The 22,393-nt window shown below is 36.5% G+C and overlaps 1 protein-coding gene and 1 long non-coding RNA gene across 2 annotated transcripts; one reads left to right on the forward strand and one right to left on the reverse strand.

Annotated features, from left to right (window-relative positions):
* The first annotated feature begins 8,257 nt into the window (after nucleotides 1-8,257).
* On the forward strand, nucleotides 8,258-10,454 carry LOC309499580. The gene is made up of 3 exons (XR_014206288.1): nucleotides 8,258-8,516; nucleotides 8,606-8,736; nucleotides 9,834-10,454. It is a non-coding gene; the product is annotated as an uncharacterized lncRNA (long non-coding RNA).
* Nucleotides 10,455-13,334: 2,880 nt separating this feature from the next.
* spring1 (SREBF pathway regulator in golgi 1) lies at nucleotides 13,335-22,372 on the reverse strand. Its single transcript, XM_082170873.1, has 5 exons — nucleotides 21,763-22,372; nucleotides 20,371-20,527; nucleotides 15,374-15,525; nucleotides 13,970-14,083; nucleotides 13,335-13,865 (listed from the first exon to the last, which is right to left on the reverse strand). The coding sequence occupies exons 1-5, from the start codon at nucleotides 21,853-21,855 to the stop codon at nucleotides 13,782-13,784; spliced, it is 600 nt and encodes a 199-aa protein (XP_082026999.1). The 5' UTR covers nucleotides 21,856-22,372; the 3' UTR covers nucleotides 13,335-13,781.
* Between the last annotated feature and the right edge of the window lie 21 nt (nucleotides 22,373-22,393).

The following is a 22,393-nucleotide window of genomic DNA, read 5'->3' on the forward strand; positions in this document are numbered from 1 at the left end:
CGTGGTTGGATCTTCCTTCAGGACAACGATCCAAAACAAACATCAAAATCAACAAATGTGTTAGGGAGCACAAAATGAAGCTTCTGCCATGACCGTCCCACTTCCCTGACCTGATGAGTGGAGTGAACTGAAGAGAAGCAGCGCCAACATGGATCTGGGAATCTGAAGGATCTGGAGAGATTCTGTATGGAGGAATGGTCTCTGATCTCCAAACTCATCAGGCATTATAGAAGAAGACTCAGAGCTGTTATCTTGGCAAAAGGAGATTGCAAAAAGGTATTTAATAAAAGGGTATCAATAATTGTGGCCAACGTGTTTTGGAGAAAAACATTTATTTCATAATGTGATCATTAGGCTATTAAGTAAAGATCATGTTCCATGAAGATATTAGTAAATTTCCTACCGTAAATATATAAAACATTTATTTTTGTGAGTGAATGCAGCACAATCGCGAACATAAATGGACAACTTTAAAGGCGATTTTCTCAATGTTTCGATTTTTTTGCACCCTCAGATTCCAGATTTTCAATAGTTGTATCTCAGCCAAATATTGTCCTATCCTAACATACTATACATCAATTGAAAGCTTAATTTATTCAGCTTTCATGTGATGTATAAATCTCAATTTCACAAAATTGCTCCATGTGACTGGTTTTGGTCATGTGACATGGTCACATATATATATATATAGCTAAGGCAAACCGAGAGGTTTAATTCGGTACCAAGAAAGATGTCTGGAAGATACAAAAGTAGCGATGCATTCTTACACTTCAATATAAGCGTTTAGAGTTCAACTAACACAACTAGAAAGTCATAACTAGGCTAATATGAGGTGGGAGACATTTACATGAATGAGTCCAATAGGTTAGAATGAATAAGTCATTGTGATTTCGTCCAGACACTACAGGCATTATTATGTGCTTATAAATACTAATAAACAGTCAATATCATAGTACTATGCATGCTAATGAGCAACTAGTTATTGTGAGAATTGGGTCCTAAGCTAAAGTGTTACCACATAACACATGAAAAGTGTGTTTGACCCACTGCTTATTTAATGTGTATTATAAGTCATTATGAAGGAATTGCATTGCATTTTTAATTTAGTTGTTGTAGGTTGTATAAGTGGAAGGGACATTCTCGTTCCAGACAGAATTCATGGAAAAGCAACTGTGTTGTGCATAAGTCATACATATTTTTGGTCCGTTTTCCTGTAAGAGAAAAGCTGTAAAAGCGGGGTGGGAGTGAAGCTTGAAGAAAGACAACGGCAGTCTGTGAGTTTACACCCTGATAACAAAAATAAATAAATATGACACGGCCCTACTAAAAAAATCATTGTTTTCCAACTCCCATCATTTCAGATTCCATAGCAAATAATATTATATTGAGTCAGATTGTGACATTCCTATGCAGTGTGACATTCGACGATTATAGCTTATTATAGCTACATCTTATGGTTAGCCATGTCCTGTAATACAATAAAAACAGTCCTTGAAAATTATGAGGAAAAAATCGATCAAATCAAGTTTTTTGTCCTAATAATGCATGTGTGTAGACTTCAGTATATGAGAGCTCATCAACAGGGTGAACCATCCCATGTACAATGTCATTTTCAGCAGAAACAAAACTAATTAAATAAACTAAATATTTTACTTCAATTGATTGTGCATTTAAAAACCTCTTTTATTATCATCACATTATGCCAAACTGTCATGCGGTTATCTAAAGAAAAGAAAAAAAGACCCATATTATAAACTACAAACAAACACTATAGGCTATGTTTGTTTTCAATCACATCTAATAAACCATTTTTGTTTTTAAAACTAAACATATTTGTGATATGTGAGGATAGAAAGCACTTGAAAGCAATCAACACAATCTTATCAGCAGAACAGACAAGGCCGAATAAACATGATTTTTACTTTATATAAATGTTTCTTCTTATTTTTCAGTTGAATGTAATTATTTTATTGTTCCTTTGCTTTTAACTTCTACAAATCTGGCGGCTTACTTTCGAGAAAATATCTATGGTAAAAGTAACTGTACCATTAATACATGCACATTCAGAAAAACTATCATACTACTGAAGAATAATTACTTATTATCACCTGTATTTCGTAAAAAAAAAAATATATATATATATATATATTTTGCTGTCAGGAATATTGTGTTTAGAGCAAAACTCTTAAGTGGGACCTGTACAGTAAATTATTATATGAGTTAAATAATTTGACTAAAATCATATAGTCATCTGAAAAGTCGACAGTTTTCAAGGGCATACTAAAAAAAACATGCTCATTATTTTACAAATCTAATCATTCAGTTACTATTCAGTTAGTAATTTCTTAACTAATCTCCCCTGACCTCACAACTATGATAAAATTGAGTATTGTAGAGTAGTCATAACAGTCATCTTAACGTTTCACCAACCATCTACTGATAAAACAGATACGATATAAGTTTAAATCCAAAGACATCAGCAGAAGGAAGAAAAGCATTTGACTGAAACAGAAAGCTTTTGTGACATTATTAAAGTCTTTACTGTCAAGTATTAATTTCTTAAAAAAAAAAATCTTACTGACCCCAAACTTTTGTTCAGTAGTGTATGTTACAAAAGGCTTCTATTTCAGATAAATGCTGTCCTTTTGACCTTTATTCATCAACGAATCCTATTTTTATTTTTTTTACATAACTGTATTCAACACTGATAATAATAAGAAATGTTTCTTGAGCAGCAAATCAGCATATTAGAATGATTTCTGAAGGATCGTGTGACACTGAAGACTTGAGCAATGATGCTGAAATGTCAGCTTTGCATAATAAACTGCATTAAAAATATATTCAAATAGAAAACATTTATTTTAAACTGTAATAATATTTCACAATAGGCCTAAATGATTTTACTGTATTTTGTAAAATACAATCGTGCAGTTCACATATGGGCGATTCTTTGTCTCCCCGTCGTGCATTAAAATCGTTTAATGCACAGCTAGCCGTGGATTATCCCGCGAATACCATGGTCATTTTCCAGCATTGACCACTTAATTAAAGCTGTCATTGATGATGTTTGCAGCACAATATTTGACAGGAAGGGTAAAACTGACGGTTATTTTCATCACTTAGATCTAGCATTCAGTCCGGTTTGAATCAGACATAAAGTCAGAGATAAAGTGGTGTGTAAGATAAAAAAATTTTTTTATGAATTAAGTAAAACATTTATTGGAATTAATTATCGATAGAGAGAGAGAGAGAGAGAGAGAGAGATTCATCACCTTTTTCTCCATTGACAACGATCAGCTATGAGTTTTTAATTTCTTCAAAAAAGCACCGCTTTATCTCTTTGTCTGATTCAAAGAGATTCAGAATGCTAGATCTAACGAGCCGTGACTGATGAAAATAACCGTCAGTTTTACCCTTCCTGTCAAATATTGTGCTGCAAACATCAATAACAGCTTTAAGTAGTCAATGCTTGCAAATTACCATGGTATAAGCGGGATAATCCACGGCTAGCTGTGCATTAAACGATTTTAATGCACTTCGCGGAGGCAACCACCATCCACTTCACGTCGGGCAATTCTACGTTATGCATTAAAATCGTTTAATGCACAACTAGCCGTGGATTATCCCTTTCTTACCGCACACCTTCCAGCCAATCAGAATCGAGTATTCAGACAGACCATGGCATATAGGCTAGTTTATTCAAAAATGCATCGTGTCCATTCAAAACAAAAAAAACTATTTTTGTGTGTGTGTGTGTGTGTGTGTATCTAACCGGTTAGAGATAAAGTTGCACGTAGGCTAGGCCTACATGGAAAAGTTTATGATGCACAAAGGCAGAATTTAATACTGGTCATTGAAAATACCCATCGCTAACTAACCACTTTATCTGTGAATTGTCACCACACCTTATGAATCTCCTTATGAATCTGAAGTAGCTTGGAAAAGAGACAGACAGTAAAGTCTGAACCATAGGCTGTGGTCTGAACATGCGATTGTGGGCAGGAAATGACAAGAAGGTGATGTTTGTTGCTCTGCCATGATGATGAAACTTTGTTATCATCTATGCGTCCACAGATCAAGGATTCAGATATTTGATTTAAAAAAAACTGTTCCTACTATACAAAGGAGTAGCCTATACCTTATACCCAAAAGTCAAAAGTGTTCCTAATGCAATAAGGAACAGGTTATCTCTTTTACTCAAAACGTTTCCTTTGTGCACTATGAAGCTGCATGTGGAAGAAGGACACCGCCCCACACACATACATACATACTTGCATATCATTTCCTTGAGTGAGTAGGCTAAGCTATTTGCCATGGTAAAAATGTCTCATATGTGAAATTAGTGGAACAGCATCACTTGCTTTGATGTTAACTGACGCGATGCCATCCAAGACATTTAACGTGTGGCCTATAAGTATCTAAGAGTAATTTAGAGAAACTGATGTTTGCCGGAATTTAATTTGATTTCACAGATAATAACAGGAAAACCGTTTCGTTCGAACTTTCAGTCCTATGATGACATGGCAATTAGCTTTGAAAAAAAATCGATATCGCACTGAAGATCTATGTGTAATGTTATCTCGATTACTTTCCATTCTTATAATGAAACACAGAAAAGGGAAGTGGTTAAAAAGAAATTTCTAAAGCCTGCGTGTGCATTTTTCTCACATCGACTTTTTGATTTTCCCTCGCAAAATCGTGAGGCGTACGGGCTGAATAGAATGAGGAATCTGACATGAGTAGGCCTAAAATAAGCAACATTTGTGGAATTAAATGCTTCATCTTTCCTTTTGCAATTTTGCAATAGAGCAGTAATTAGCAATTTATTAATTCATTAATTCAGTAAGTCGTGTATCACTTTTATCCAAAGTGAATTACAGTACAGTAAATTACATTATGCTCATGACAATTCATTTACGTTTTGAAGAATCGGTGCACTCTAAAAAATGCTGGGTTATTTTTTAAACCCAAATGCTGGGTTCATTGCCTACTGGGCAGTGCTTGAAGTGGGGGGAAAAGGTGCCGGTACTCTTTTGCATTGGCAAATCATGACATTTGAGATTTCTACAGTGAAAAACAAAACTTGGAGATATTGCTGGTACAACAACAATTTATTGTTATTTATTAACAACATAAATGTATTTAAACAAGTGTGTGTGTGTGTGTGTGAGCGTGTGTGAAAACGGAACTCCTCCAAGTCTGCAAGTCCAAAAATACATTTATGGTGAGATTACTACATTTTATTTAATCAAATGCATTTATGGTGAGACTGTCCCTTTAATTCAGCGCGTGCAGCACAGTAAAAGTAGACTCGGTGTGGAAACGATCGCTGCACTGCTGAATACGCACCGCACCTGGAACGTATTGCCGGACCGCGCCCGAGTGTGAAAGCTGGGTACGGAAAAAAATACGCACCGCATACGCACTGCAAACGGAGTAGGCCTAGGGTGAATTGCCCTAATGTGGGACATTTTTTGCACTTCAGACTTCTGTGACATATTGCGATGTGTAACCAAAACATTAAATCCACACCCAATACCATTTAATAGCCTACCATTCATAAGATAAATTATAGACATATTAGTGCTCTTATTGCAAATCGTCTGAGAAAATCTGCAGCTTCCTAATGTGGGACAGAACGTGTCCCCAATGTGGGACACTGAAAAATCTATGATAAAAGACCAAAAAATCACATTGATACATGTAGAATAGTCAAATCTTTTATTTTAGATTCACTGGAGAGTAGATTTAGGGACATTCCATGCCCTGGCCAACAGTCTCAGCTGAGGGACCCCACCATCCTCAACAATCTGCCTATACTCCTCAATGGCTCTTTTCATCCTGTCCTGCCTCCACTGATTAAGTTTCTTTCTCTTATCCTTTCCCTGTTTCTGCCTCTCTTTCGGCGTCTGACAATCTGTCCCTGTCTTTCTCACCTTTGCCATTGTGATCTAAAATACATTTCATTTAATTAATCAGATGCATAAAATAAAGTGGAATGGCTTTATTGGTTTTCTACTGCATTTTTAAATTCAGAGCTATTTTTCATTTTAAGTCAACTATACCTTTTACACATACATGACACACACATGACACACACACACACACACACACACACACACACACACACACACACACACACACACACACACACACACACACACACACACACACACACACACACACACACACACACAGACAGAGAGAGAGAGAGAGAGAGAGAGAGAGAGACACACACGTATGTAGGCATGCACACGCACACATACACACAAAAAAGAGCCTTCAAACTGCCCTCCAAGAATAAAAAAATCACATGACTGTAAAAATCTGCATTAACAGTATTGTAATATTGCATTACAAGACTAAAACCATGTAAATAACCATGTTTGTCCCACAAACCATGCCCCACCACACATTTTTTACTCATTGAAGTACTGTCCCACATTAGGCTGATCATGCTGTCCCGGATTTGGAAACCACATTTCCTAATGTGGGACACTAAGAAATTTGATAAAAATATCAAATATATTTTATACACACAAAGTTAGACAATTTTTTGATGGAAAAACATTTCATAAGCATATTAGGCTAAAAAGTAGCAGGATTGCATTGTTTAAAATGTATTTAACTCCTTAATATCAAACTTGTTAAAACTCTATGTCAATGGCCTTCGGATGGTCTTCACACAAGGTGCCTCCTGTTTGATGATTGCTCCACCCTCAAATATGATTGGACAATTGATAGGTCATGTGATTTTGATCACATGACACCACAGCTTTGTCTAACCCATAGTTTCACTGTCATTCATGTATTTATGGGGGACCTACAAACACTAGACCTTAGGTGTCCCACATTAGGCAGTGTCCCACATTAGGGCAATTCACCCTATGTGTGAAATCGGCGTCACGCCTGTATTCCCCATACACATAACAACACTCGTCTCATTCGTGGAGGTGGAAAAACAAGTTATTTGTGACATGCAAGATTTATTATATAAAGATTTAAATTATGCAAATGAAAGGGTACGAGTCTGCTGTTTTTGTCAATTTTAAGTACCTTTAAAAAAAAAAAAAATTTTTTAACCCAGCGCTGGGTAACCAAATAACCCATAAATGGTTGTTTTTAACCAATCATTTTTTATACTGTGGCGAATTCGTACGACCTGCATACCTTTTAATTCAATCTATTCACGCTCAACTGAGGGTTGGGCTCCCAGCTAATAGGGAATGTTCCCAGAACTTGGCGAAATGATGAACCCCCTCACATAGCCTACCTATGTACTGAGTACTGATGGTGAAAATTCGGCTTTGCATCACAGGAATAAATGACATTTGAAAATATGTATGTTTAGTATGTTTTGGTTATCTATTCCAAAAGAGTTCTGAAGATCACTGCAAAAAAAAAAAAAAAAAGACTGACACACAGAAACAACACATTTGTGACATGAACTTGATGGAAAGACATTAGCAAATGCAGATAGATTGCACATAGGCTACTATTACTAATCATAAGTGTTAGTACAGTTATATATCACTATAGTGTTAGTATAGTTGAGCAGACAGTACAAAACAAGACATTGAAACAGACAGTTCAATGTATACGGTAAGTTCATCACTGGGTCAATCATTCTAGGTCAACTTGACGTTTAAACCTGCAAACTTACAGCTTCCAGTGCAGATTTTCAACCACTAGACCACAATACTTACATTATATTATTAATACAATACCAACTGTATTGTACAGTGTGTCTCTTCTCAAGAGCATGGATGGAAATCTCCAATTAGCCATCTAACTTTGAATAGGAAGTGACTATATAAGGAATAGATACAAACTGCGTGTCTCCCACTAGATATTCACAGGAACAAATTCTTGTGTGACATCACATCTAGGTTATGACAAACACAGTCACAACAATTCAACAGAAAGCATGTGACATTATGTCATTATACAGGCAGATATACAGGCAACCTGTATATATGTACATATGCATGGGATGATAAAACGGACACAACATACTATGTTTGTAACAAATGACCCAAAAAGACCAAAGCATCACATTACATTGACATTCGAGGCAGCGTATATGCAACATAACAAATTTTCACAGACTCTCGTCTAAAAGTAATCACACATCACATGATCAGAACATTGCATGAGATATGTTGTCATCAACAGTGATTATGAGGACTGGCATCCAGTCACAAACACAGCCAATTAAGAGTCTAAGCATGTATCACATGTTCATTCGACTCAGGGTAGCATCCCCAAGCATGACATGATTGTCACCACAAAGAAGATAAGCATGTTTACGTCTTTGGTTATAATAGAAAGTTTTTTAAGATTTGTGTGTGTGATAATCTACATTTCCTTTCTTATGACTAAGCAGTCACAGGCGTATATAAAAGAAGGAAAGTTGACAGATTTGACATTGAAAACGTATCATACTCTGAAGAGTTTGCTCTAGCACTGAGAGTTACTGTGAGTACTGTGAATGTTCATCATGGAGCCAAAAACAGGTCGGTTAAATCTGTAATTCTTTTGTAAGAACTAGTTTACTTAGATGACAGTTTAAGCCTGACATTAACCAATGTACTTTTCTTTTTAGGACTTCTGATTTGGTGGATTTTAACGACGATCCTGGCGATGACAGATGGAGGGCATCCTCTCAATGTCAGGATGTGTCTATGCCGCATAAACCTCACCAAGTCAAGAATGGAAAATATATTGGGCGATTTTGTAAGTATCAATCTTTTCCTGTATTTAATGAAAAAATGAGATAGAAATGCTGATGAGTTTGCTTAAGAGATACTTTACATTAGAACACTGCATTTATGCCACACTTTACAGTGTCTGAATGTCATTGCATTGCGTACCAAGAAATGATGCTAAATTTTTGCTCAGTGACCTTTTACCAATTTTTACTGGATATGTATGAAGTTCTCACAGTGTCCTAGCAGAGATTGCAACTTGGGTTTCATATTTGCGAATCTAATGCAGTGACACTCATTTTAAGTCAACTTCAGTGTCCAAATGCTTTATGGTGCCACTGTTATGTTTTACACATGCATTTGTCTATTTTGGTATTATTCATCTACACTGAAAACAAATTGGTGTAGGATTTACTTTGAAACCATTTTCCCTCCGAAATTGCTAGTAGAAATTGAAATTTTGAAGTAGAAAGCTTGACATACTCCAATAATCTTTGTTTTATTTACAACTTCGAAAACTCATTTTTTATAGTATATTATGACTGTTGAATTACAACCATATGGATTTAGATACTCTGTAATACTTTTTAAAGTGATAAGACATTTTTATGTGATTAGTGATAACATATTTAAGTGATAAGACATTTATTCTTATGACACTTTACATTCCATCTACACTATGATGATGATAATGATGATGATGAACACCAACATACATGTAGCTGTCCGAAAGATTCTGACAGATTTCTTTCTGGAGTTCAGAATTATTTCTCTATCATTACATGACATTTCATTTCATAAGATGGGTAACATTTTACAATAAGGTTTCATTTGTTAACATTCGTTAATTAAAATAAATCTGTTCATTGTTCATGTTACTTCACAGTGCATTAACTAATGTTAACAAATACAACTTCTGATTTTAATAATGTATTAATTAATGTTCAAATTCACATTTATAAAGATTAATAAATGCTGTAAAAGTGCAGTTTATTATTAGTTCATGTTAACCAATGAAACCTTATTGTAAAGTGTTGCCATGGTTTAACAGGACATAGCAGAGTTTGTTAATGATAGTTCAAAGGCTTTTCTAATTTAAAACCATCTCTTTCTCTTTCTCTTCAGCGCTCAGAAAATGAAAAAAACGGAAATGACATTAGACTATGGCAAAACCCAATTTCAGAACTTGACTTGAAGAACTTGACCACTGAGGAGAAAAGGCACAGAGCTGAATGTGGACTTCACTACATGCAAGAGGCAGTTACGCAGATATGTAAACACCAAAGAAACCGATATCGTGCCGCGAATCCCAAACCTGCCGAAATCATCATTGACTTAAACCTTACCAATTACTGTGTTAAAGAAACAATAGGTCCATGCACAAACACAATGAAGCCTGTCTTCTCGCATATAAATACATTTGAAAGAAAACTGTGGGAACACACTGTTCTTAATAACTCTGTAGTCTTTCTGGATGAGTTGATGAGCTTCATCAAGCATATAGTGCCAAAAAGCAAAACAATTTATGAGTAGTCCATATTATTTGTAAACTGCACTTATTCATTTCTGAAAGATTGTTTCACTTTTACAGTATGCCTCAGTATTGTAGCATCTTTTTAAGATCCTGATATTAACAGAATTTCCAGTAATGTTCTCATGATAACTTTTCCAACCATATTTATTTATAATATTTCCTTGCACTTTTCAATATTTTGTATTTTAAGTAAAAAAAAAAAAAAAAAAATACATAAAAAAGTATTTAAATTATTGTTAATTCATCTTTATTGTTTTGCATTATAATTCAATACAATGAATTGTTATTTATAATATTTTTTTTTGTGCAATTTTCAGCATTTTTGTTGTTGTAACAAATATTGTCACTATTTAACATAAACTATTTGTTATTGTTACTTCATCTATATTGTTTTGCATCATAATTCAATACAATAAATTGTTATTTATTATAGTTTTTTGTGCACTTTTCAATATTTTGTATTTTTGAGGAAAAAATATTGTCACTCTATTTAACATGAAAAATTGTCTATGAATGTTACTTCATATATTGTCAATACAATAAACTTTTTGTTACAAATTTTCATAGCCATGTGTTAAATCCTCAGAATGTTAATTGCACAAGCGGGAAGCAGGTGGTCGACTCAATCTTATTGCTAAGTCTGCAATGCGATAATACTATAGTCTCAAGTGACCGTCATTAATCAAACTGTCATATGCGGCCATGAAAAACTTCAGCTTGTTAATTTTCTAATTTCAGTGCAGATGTGTTTTTTTTTTCTTTTGGAATAATCAGGATGATTAATTGTTTAATAGTAGGCATGTATCCCCAAATGATTTCTTTATTTTGGCCGTTGGCAATTTTTGAAAACTATATTTACTGAACAGTACACCAGTATTTGGAAGTAAATATCCACATTATTTTTAAGGTAAGAGCGGGTGCAGCCATTTGTAACGAATGTGTCAAGGCTTCTGGTCTTATTCGTTTCCAGTTATTTTACATGTACAAAAACTGTTTGTTATGCGGCTTTATATTGCAGATTTCATATTATTTCAATGTATTACCGTAATCATAAACACACTGGTTTGTAGCGCAAAATTATTTGACCACTAACAGCATTTTAATATTCTTCTGTTCGCACATTCATAGAAAGTAGCTCACTTCTGAGTCGCAAAATAAGACAGATATAGGGGAGACCGGGGATGGTTGTACCATTTGTGACATTTCTGTCTGTATCTTGGAGTTCTTTTAAGCCAGTGAATTCAAAATGTGATTAAAATGAGTTACAAGTATCAGCTATTAAATGACAGCTGTTATATTTGCAGCACAAACACAGTGGTTTAGTTTCAAACACGAGGAGTGAAATGTTACAATTCACTCCATAGTCCGGGTTAGCTGTAACATGCCCTGGGGTGAGATGTAACATTATGATATCCACCGGGGTGATATGTAAGCAATAAGGTAACATTATGAAATAAGGATTATGACAAAAATGTATTTTGAAAGCTTTTTATTCAACACATGTTACAACTAACCCAAAGTCTTGTAGCCATGAACTACAGCTCACCTTACAGCTAAAAGTCAAAACAACTTGCATGAAAAATATCTTCACAGAAACGCAATAAACAATTTAACTTGATGAGTTTAACTACAAAGCAGGAACTGCCATAATAAAAAGTAAAAATAAAGTTACCTTCTTACATCAAAATGAGTTTTTCTGCTCTAAAATCTGCTGTGTCTGCAACATTACTTTACTTTCTCACATGTGGAATAAGGACTAAACCGAGCATGTGTGAAGTGAATCAGGTGATTTGTATCTTGTTTCTGATTGGAGAAATTGAAAGTGTTAAAATTAACCCATGTTACAACCATCCCTGGTCTCCCTCAAATGATTTATTGACATTTTCTCACACATTGTGTTCTTGAAAAAAGTTAAAGAAAGTGCTTATTCTTGTTCTGAAAGAAATTCAGTAGACATCTAATCCTTTAATCTAAACGAAGTTAAGCATAAAGCAAAATTTGGCAGCATTCAGGGACCAGAAACTGATTTTGATGCAATGCAAGCCAAAATATATTAAATTTTTATGCTCATAAGATGTCACAACAAAGATCCCCCTCCACAAGTCATCTTTTAAAATTACGACTGAAACTTGACAAAGATACGTGAGCAATGGACCGTATTCTAGCCGTGAATTTATACTTCCACTTTCACAATGAGTTCAAATTGCTCAGATTAGACCTTGACAATCATCAGTTACAAAAGGGAGCGCAAATGACCTTAAGTAAATTTAAGGAAGAAGAAAGAAATGCTTGGAAAATGGAAATCCATGAATTACATGTTGAATTGCAGCATTTGTGGCATAATGTCAACTATCACTAAAAATGGTGCAGAAAAGTTGTAAAGTAATGTTTGATCTGTAAAGTAAATTGCGTGGTGGGACTGCTGTTTTAAATAGATTTATAACCAGTAGCCTACATCTGTGTTTGGATTTTCTCTATGTGAAACATCCTTCTTTGTATTCGTTTAATGGGTTTACATGGGGTGCGTCTCAATCAGCCCCCTAGTTCAATAGTTAGGGCACTGGTCAAAGAGTCGGACGATTTAAGGGCTGTCTCAATTGCAAAATCCTACCAGTGCACTGAAACGTTTGCTCTCTAAAAAGTCCCACAATGCACCCTGAAAACTAGGGAGCATCGAATGCTCACTATGGCTGAATCTGAAATCGCCCCCTAAAACCCTCAATCAATATTTCCTACGTTAGTCCACTGATACAGTTCACTTGAATGAGTGAATGAAAAGCAGTACATCGGCTTGATATCATACATCGGACTTTTTTTTTTTTTAAATACAAACCATTATTTAATTACATTTCAGCATAAACATACATTGCTAGACAGGAAATTAACATAATCTAGCAAACATTTTATAATTTATTTTATGGCTGAAATGTTGCATGTATATGTAACAAGCAAAGCATTTATCATAATGTGCTTTAAATAACATAAAAACAATACTGTCAGAAAGATAGCAGTTCTGCTGTTGTTCTTAAATACCAGTAGTGATGTTGTACAATGAGGATGTCGTCATGTCGGCGGAAATAGAGTCATCAGTGTCCCAATCACATTTACTTTATTAAAGTAACATAGTAGTTCACATGCAGGTCGTACACATAAATCTGAGCTCACACGGACCCTGGGTGTGAGGGGTGCTGTTGAATCATCTGAGGTGCTTTCACTGTTTCCATGAGTGTTTTAACATGAAGCAGCAACACAATGACTCTTTCTGGAATCCCACTCAAAGATAAAATTAGCCAGGCTACCCATATGTGGCCTAATCTTAGCAGAAAAAAGAAATGGGCGGACTCTCTGATGAGGTTCATCACTGTTGAGGTAAAAATAGATACTACGCACATATGCAGTGTAAAGTCTGTATTAAGTCTTTATGATTGTGCAGTCAAGATTATAGTTCATTTTGGCCCATCGGGACCCCTGAGAAGACCTCCAAGAAATCTCCTTCATTATTCGAAGTTGGTTCGCTGGCAAACAATTCGAAAACATATTCATATTGGCAGAAGTTCTGGTGGACTCTCGCCGTAGCAGTATTTCGCCTGCGGGTTCCTGTAGGTGTTTTCATGTTGGACGCTCTGAAACAAGACAACAGCGGGGTATTTACATGTATTCTGGTCTGGAACGACACAAACAAGCTTGAAGCCGCAATAAACCGTCATAGAGAGTGTGTGACGCTCACCAGTGAGGAAGTACGACACTTGGCAAGACACAACTCAAAATGATCTTCCACTGCAGTGAAGAGGTTCTGGAACCCTTCTGCGGCTCGGTTTAGAAAACGCTCCAAAAGAGGTTGCTGATGGGAAGAGAGCAGGAGACAGAGAGAGTTTTTGTCAAAGGGGAGTTTCCAACGAGAGTGGCCTGATTTTCGGATTCCGGTTAGGTGACGCACATCTAGTGATCATGAACTTAAAATTGTTTTTAGATCTTACATGTTTTTCCCGGATAGTGTCATCAACATATCAATGCAACATTCATTTATAGCAGCAGAGTTGTCCACCATACATTTTTACAGACTGATTACAGATTTTCAGATGCAACCAATGATTTACATATATATATATATATATATATATATAGCATTATGCAATGTATATATTTTTTCTAGTAATTGCGTAATAATGCAATCATAATGAGCAAAAATGAGCAACTTCAGAACATGTTGCAACGCATTTCTGCTGTTGTGCTCACTAAACGGAAAATACAAACCACAGTGTGTCTCAATCATTTTTGAAGTGGCATTTTACAGTAAGACTGGATACTGTATGACACTGCAAGTGACCTAGTGGCGTGTGCTGTTTGCCACAAGTGTAAGATAGGAAAAAAAAAATAGTACCACTTTCAGTGTGTATATATACACACACACACACACACACACCACACACATTCTTCTTGTACATCTATCTTTATGAGGACATCCATTGACACAATGCAATCTCTAGCCGCTTACGCTAACCTTACCCATCACAACTAAGTGCCTTACCCGAACCCTTACCCTAAACCTACCCTTAACCTAATTATAACCTTAACCCTAAAACCAAGTCTTGACCCTCAAACAGGCCTTTAAAGGGGTCTCAGAAACTGAGGACCGGCCAAAATGTCCTCACTTTACTCTCTTTGTACTCACTCCAATGGTTTAAAACTCAAACTGGTCCTCTTTTAGTATCACTTTCAGTGTGTATATATATACACACACACACACACTGAAATAAGTTATAAATAATAATTATAAATAAATACAAATAACGTCAGTCAATTTAAATATATAATAAATCAATAAAATAATATATAAATAATACTAATATATCATATACACTAATCACATATTCGATATGTGATGAGAAAAGCCCCCTAAGATAACCCAAGTACATTATATTACTGTGGCAGATGAAAGCATTTAATAGACATACAAAAAAATTCCTTATTATTACAAAATGAATGTACACTTTCTCACTCGACATAAAGTTCATTTTGGACCCTGATTACAACCATTCTAGTAAAAAGATTTTCATCCATTACTTGACTGTTTAAAAGTAATTCAGACACTATGAATAGTAATAAAATGAAGATTTGTTGTTTGAAGTACCTTATCAGGCTGGAGGCAGCAGGAAACGCAGAACTCATAGATGCTACAGCATCCATTGGCCAGACAGCTTTTACAGACATACTGGCTTGAGCTGGGAGCATTAACATTGCAACATCCATTCACCAGCAAATCCTTCCTCTCACACACATAACCTGAAGAGAAAGAAATAGAAGTCTGTGTTAAACGGAACATTGGTCATACATGTGAATATAAGTCCAGAGACGTGTTAACAGTTTGAAAAAAGGAGACATAAAACATCAGTTCGAGTTTATTTTATCCCTTAGGAAATTGGTTTTGCACAGGTGCTGCACATCACAAAAAACACTCACATAGCAAACACTCACATAATAAACACTCATGATTACAGATTATTTAACATTAGAATAGCAGTTGGTATGAATGAGTTCTTAAACCTCCTTGTTCTCCCTCCCATTACTCTATATCTACGTCCTGATGGAAGAATAACAAACTCTTTGTGTAATGGGTGTGTTGGGCAATTGATTATCGCAAAGGCTTTTTTGACAACATGTCCTTTAAAAATGTCCTGGGGCAGTATCTGCTGAGCTCCAATCACTTTCGAAGCAGTCTTTATCAGTTTGGTTATTCTGTTTCTGTTGGACAGGCTAATACAATGAAACCATACAATGTCACAATAAGAAATTACGGATTCAATAAAACTCCGATAAAACAGTGTCATTAACACTGAGCATACTTTAAAAGAGTTCATTTTTCTTAGGAAAAACATACGCTGCTGAACCTTTTTACAAATGGCATCTGTGTTAGCATTAAAATTTAATTTATTATCAATAACTGTACCCAGATAACGATATTCATCCACAAACTCAATATCTCTTCCATTTATGACAGTAGGAGAAACTGAAATGGCAGATTTTCCAAAATCTATGATCATGTCTTTGGTCTTTGATATATTTAGACTTAGGTTACATTTTGCACACCAGGAGACAAAGTCCTCCACCACTGGGCCATGGGATGTCTCCTCATTTACAAGAAGACTCACAATCACAGTATCATCCGCGAACTTTAACATATACCTATTGTCAAATGTGCTCCTACAATCATTAGTATATAAAATAAAAAGAAGAGGGGAAAGAACACACCCTTGAGGCGAGCCAATAGAAGAACATAATTTGGAAGAAAGCAGATTATTGACTCTCACACACTGGGTTCTATTTGATAAAAAATTCACGATCCATCCTACTAGATTAAGATCAAGGTTAAATAATCGAACTAATTTTTCGGCTAATACATGTGGCTTGATTGTGTTGAATGCAGATGAGAAATCAATGAAAGCTAGCCGTGCCCTTGTTTTTGGGGTCTCCAGATGTTGGGCTACTAAATGTACAAGAGTGGTTATGGCATCCTCAACCCCCCTCCCTGCTCTGTACGCAAACTGGAGAGGATCTAAATTATCTTCTACATACTTCAATATCTCCATTCTCACAATTTTTTCAAATGTTTTCATCACTAATGAAGTGAGGGCTACCGGTCTAAAATCATTTAAAACCTTCGGACTCCTACATTTCGCCACAGGAACAACTATGGCATGTTTCCAGATTTGTGGTACAATTTGAGTTCTAACTGACATGTTAAAAATCTCTGTGAATATGCCACTTAGCTGTGAACTACATGCTCTCAACACCTTACCACTAATATTATCTGGCCCAGGGCTTTTATTTACTTTTATCCTTTTAAAAAACCTAGCCACCGTAACAGCATCGATACTAAATACAGTAGGCCTATTGCTTTGCCCAGAGTCATACTTCACATTATCGTCATCCACATCAAATCTTAGATAAAATTTGTTAAGTTCATTCGCTAAACACGCATTAGATGTATACCCATTTAAGGATATCGTAGTTCTACTTCCCTGTATGCCTGTCATTAGTTTCATTCCATCCCACACCGCCCTTTGATCAGCATTTAAATATTTTTGTTCAATTTTTTCTTTATAATTAAGTTTTGCCTTTGCAATAGCAGCTCTTACTTCCTTCCTAATGACAGAATAAGCAACTTTATCACCACTTTTAAAAACAACACTTTTCTTCTTAAGAAGATTTTTCAGTTCATTATTAAACCAAGGCTTATTATTTGAATGCCTGGTGATAACCTTTGTATCAATCACATTATCGACACAGAATGAGATATAACTAACCACCACATCAGTCAACTCATTAATATTGTCAGATGGTGCATAAAAAACAGACCAGTCCGTGCACTCAAAACATCCTTGTAGGGCCAATATACCATCCTCATTCCATACCTGGACTGTCCGTGATTCTGTGCCTCTCCTTCGCAGCACAGTCTTATATGTTGGAAACAGGTGCACCACACTGTGGTCAGAGGAGCCCAGAGGGGACTCAGCAACGGATCTGTACGCTCCTCGTATGGATCCATAACATAAGTCAAGAGTCTTATTTCCTCGAGTGTGACAAGTGATATACTGATGAAAATGGCTAAATGTTTTGCTGCAATTACTGCGGTTAAAATCACCCATTACAAGACATGGGGCATCAGGTGAGATGGACTGAAGTCTTTGCAACACAGAGAACAATACATCATTTGCGTTTTTAAAGTTAGCCTTAGGGTGAATATACACAACCGACAAAAACACTTGAGGAAATTCCCTTGGCAAATAATATGGTCTCACCGAAATTGTCAATAGCTCAATGTCCGGTAGGCAAATTTTCTCCCGAACAGTCACATTATTACACCATCTTGGGTTAATATAAAAGCATACTCCACCTCCCTGCCGCTTCCCCGTCGTACATGGGTCACGATCAAGACGTATTGGTACCCCGAATCCATCAATATCGGTCGTAGGATCCATGTCTGCGGCAGTCAGCCACGTCTCGGTGAAGGCTAAAACACACGCATTTCTGAACTCCCGTGTGTGAAATACTCGTGCTTGCAGTTCATCCACCTTGTTTTTCAGTGATTGAACATTTGCCAGGACTATTGAAGGTAGAGGCAGACGTCTCTTCCTTGTTAGGATTCTCACGCGCTGTCGCACGCCACCTTTTTTGCCTCTTTTACGTGTTTTTCTTCTGGTCCTGCCATCTTCTCCAGGACTAAAAAGCTGGCAATCGTTGTAAGCCATAATGTCCTTAAACAGGGGGGAATTTGCAGGTTGCCTCGACATCAAGCTGCCTGTGTTTAGTTCAAGGAGAAGATCTCGGGTGTATTGAATCCGGTTCGGAAATGTTCCAGCAGCAGAGTGAAATAAAAGTATTAAAACCAGCAATGATATCCCCATCTTCCTTAAAGACATCACGGAACAATATTAAATTGTATTAAAAATAAAAAGTAAAAGAGCTACAAACAAACCAAGAGAACTACTCCAACACTCATGAACACAATTACACTCAACTGCAAACACCTGTTGCGAGTCGCCACGTGTGCAGCGCCAACGCTGATGCGTCTGACATGTTGTGGTTAGTGGATGTGAGTGTCATTATAAAGCCTGCATCAATTCACATTCTCCCCTCTCTGTCCCAATACTTTACAGTCACGCTCCTCATCTATTTTTAAATGCAATCCCATAAAAAGACAAAATACTCTCCAAAAGCAATAATAATCCAGTTAGAATTGCTACGACCCTGTATTTCCCCCAACTAATATTGTAAAAGTGCCACTCGGAAGTTCTACCTATTAACAAATGCAATGATGCGATCACCTTATAAAACTGTAGTCCAAAATCAGGTGAATCTCACAACTAAAGAACATGTCCAAGTCATACCTCAACACAAAACCAAACGAAAAACTCGTTTTCTTTGTACCATTAAGATTTTAGAATTTTGACACAATTTTCATGACAATTAACCACATTTTCATTACCGCAGAATGGACAAATTCTATATTTGAAGAGTTCAGAAGCAAAAGCCTCTAAGTGCCATCTGAAATTTTCTTCTAGAATGACCATTTTTATCAAGCTTGTATATTTAAGTTCAGTAATTTTACTTAAATGACAATTAATAGGTAATCTTCATTGCCATTTAAGTGAAATTATTGAATTTAAATATACGAGCTTGATAAAAATGGTCATTCTATAAGAAAATTTCAGATGGCATTTAGAGGCTTTTGCATCTGAACCCTTCATTTATTTATGTATTAAATACTGTACTATCTTAACACCGATTTAAAAAAATTATGAGAAAAACTGCATTTTACAGATTGCAGATTTCAATAAGGCTGACTTTAAATATTAATAATGGGAAAAATCCCAGATTACAGTAAGTATTAAAGTAATGACAATCTATTAAGAATCCCTATTAAAAACCCTCAAAGCAGCATTGGGTTGATGAGAACTGAGGCAAAATGTGCATAAAAAAACAACAACATCATTTTCTTTACATGTTCTTGTTTTTGATTGTGGGGGTGAAATATGACTCGGACGTTGCTTCTTGAGATTCACCCCAATATTTAACAATTCGGTCTGAATAATCCTAGCTGTCAACATATGTATTTCAATACCTCCATGCACCCTGCTCGCACAGACAGGGTTGTAGACAGTCACCGAGCGCCACAAACAAACAGCAGCCGCCTTTTACACTTCCTCCTGCACCAAAACAACGAGCTTATGCTGCGTTCACGCCATGTTGTAAATGTTAATTGGCAACCTGTGGCGTTCTACCCGGAGCTGTTCACGTCCTCAGCCTCGGATTATGCGTTTCTAGGTCAACTCTATCAGCGCTGAAATTAACTGCAATAGTCAGGTGGTACAACTAGAGCTCTGCAAGTTGTTTACGTTCAATATTATTGTAATGTTATGTTCTTTGAGACATGAGGTAATTTAATGACGTGTGTGTGTTCATGTGTTTTGAAGGAGGCATGGCTTTGGACTGAAGGGAGGGTGGGATCTCATGCTTTCAAAGCTAGCTTGCTATTGCTCGCCTCTGCGAAATTGCCTACCCTACCTTTAATGCATAACGCCTTTGTTGTGAATAGTTGGCCAAGGTGGTGAGGGGGTGATCACTTACCCAGTTCATCAGTGAGAAGGCTCTTTCCCTGAATTGAGTTTCTGCACTGTGAGATCTGCCTGCTGCTGTTGCCCAGGATGAACTTGACCTTCCACTGGATGGGGTGATCTGAGTCCCTCGCCTCCAGGAGGGTCCGGTCCCGGATGGTTCGCTCCTCCTGTACACATCACATGTCACACACAGAAAGAACATCATTCCTTTTCCAATACATGGTTCGTCTCCTCTCAGGTGTTGAGATAAGCAAGGGCCTATTGCTAGTCAAGCTAGCTAAAAGACCCCCTGTAGTGAAAAATCAAGTTTTAAAAGTTGTTAATATGCTTTAAGACAAACCATGTGCAAATTCACCATTGCTAAATATTTTCTCCTTACAACTGCAGTGTACCAAAGACGGTCTCAAAAATGTGGTTTCCTATCATCACAAACATGTAACCAATCCAATCCATATATATATAAATACACACTGCGTGCAGAATTATTAGGCACGTTGATTTTCTGATCATATTTTTTTCCAGGCACAATTTACCAATTACAAACCACATTAATCTTAATAACTACTATTCATTTTCTATTTAATCATTTATAAGTGATATATAATTGTTCTTGAAGGCTGGAAATGAAAAACACCTTATATTCAGGTGTGCATAATTATTAGGCACGTTTTCCTTTACAGATAAAATAAGCCAAAAAAGAGATTTAACTCAGACTGAAAAGTCAAACATGATTAAATGCCCATGAGAGGAATGCAATACTAATGCAATTCTAGAAATTTCCGTTAAGGCATGACCATTGGACAGTGAAATGCTCATTGGGTCAGACCGTCAGACAAATACAGGTGGAGAAGAAAAGACACATGTTAATTGCAAAATAATTAAGAAGAATAATTAAGTGTGAAACCATCAGGAACCCTTTAGTCTCCAGCACCAGTTTCCAGAACTGCAACCTACCTGGAGTCTCCAGAAGTGCAAGGTGTCAGGATCTCAGAGACTAAGGTTAGGTACAGAATCCTAAAAAATGACCCTGGCTTAATAAGAATCACAAGCTGAAGTGTAGTAAAATACATGAAGACTGATTTTTTTATAGGCTTTATAGACAGACAGATTGAGAGTGACTCTTGAAGGACCAGCACCACATCCTGTTTGAAGAATTCATCTACCAGAATCTGGCGGTAAGTTTAAGGAGAATATTTTTAGTCCATCTCCTACCCTGAAGTCCGTTTTGCAGGGATGGACTACAAATTATTTATTTGACAGCAATATATAGGTTTTTGATCACACACACACACAAACACAAAAAAGAATCGACTTTTGGTATCGGACATGCTATCTATCTTGGTTCCTCCCTAGTGGGGACACAGCAACACAGCAGCATCAACGACCCCACTACACTACATACCTGTTTGAGGGTGCTGGTGAGAAAGTAGATGAGCGACAATCCGAACACGACACCCAGGACCCAACGCTTGCGCAAGAGCCGGCGGAACACCATGGAGGCGTTCTTCTGGATGTGCACCAGGTCCAGGTAGATGTGATGGAGCTAAATAAACAGCACCAGTGATCTCAGACAGAGAGATCCAGCTGATTCAATCTAACACATCTAACGCATCTCTGGCATCAAATACACTCACTGTCACTCTCAGCGATCGCGTGAAGAATATATTATATGACACAGGCCGCCAGTAGAGATCGATTGCCGTCGTTAGTTGGACAAACAGTGAGTTTGTAGACATTTAACCCATTTTATGCATGAAATGTTCTGGATGGAGACTTATAACGTTACATTGATATATCTCATTCTGAGAGATGTAACGTTAGCTGCAAAATCACAAACAAAACCAGATTGTTGTCAACCCGATTGAAACGTGCGCGGCTTTAATCTAATAATCTAATCTAATATGCACGATCACAGGATTGTGATGAGATTATTTGTTTAGATCGTAAATTGTTTAAATACTTATAGTTGCAGAAATCAGGCTGTACAACAACAGCTCTCTCCGTGCGGAAATGCGGGGCAACGCGGCGTCGTG

The sequence above is a fragment of the Leuciscus leuciscus genome (genome assembly GCF_965113295.1).
Source record: "Leuciscus leuciscus genome assembly, chromosome: 5".
NCBI lineage: Eukaryota > Metazoa > Chordata > Actinopteri > Cypriniformes > Leuciscidae > Leuciscus > Leuciscus leuciscus.

Coding starts and splice junctions, on each gene's coding strand:
- spring1 (XM_082170873.1), bottom strand. CDS start 21,855: ATGGTGTTCCGCCGGCTCTTGCGCAAGCGTTGGGTCCTGGGTGTCGTG. Junction 20,528..21,762: donor TCACCAGCACCCTCAAACAG/GTATGTAGTGTA, acceptor TGATGTGTACAG/GAGGAGCGAACCATCCGGGA. Junction 13,866..13,969: donor AGTGTCGTACTTCCTCACTG/GTGAGCGTCACA, acceptor GTCTTGTTTCAG/AGCGTCCAACATGAAAACAC.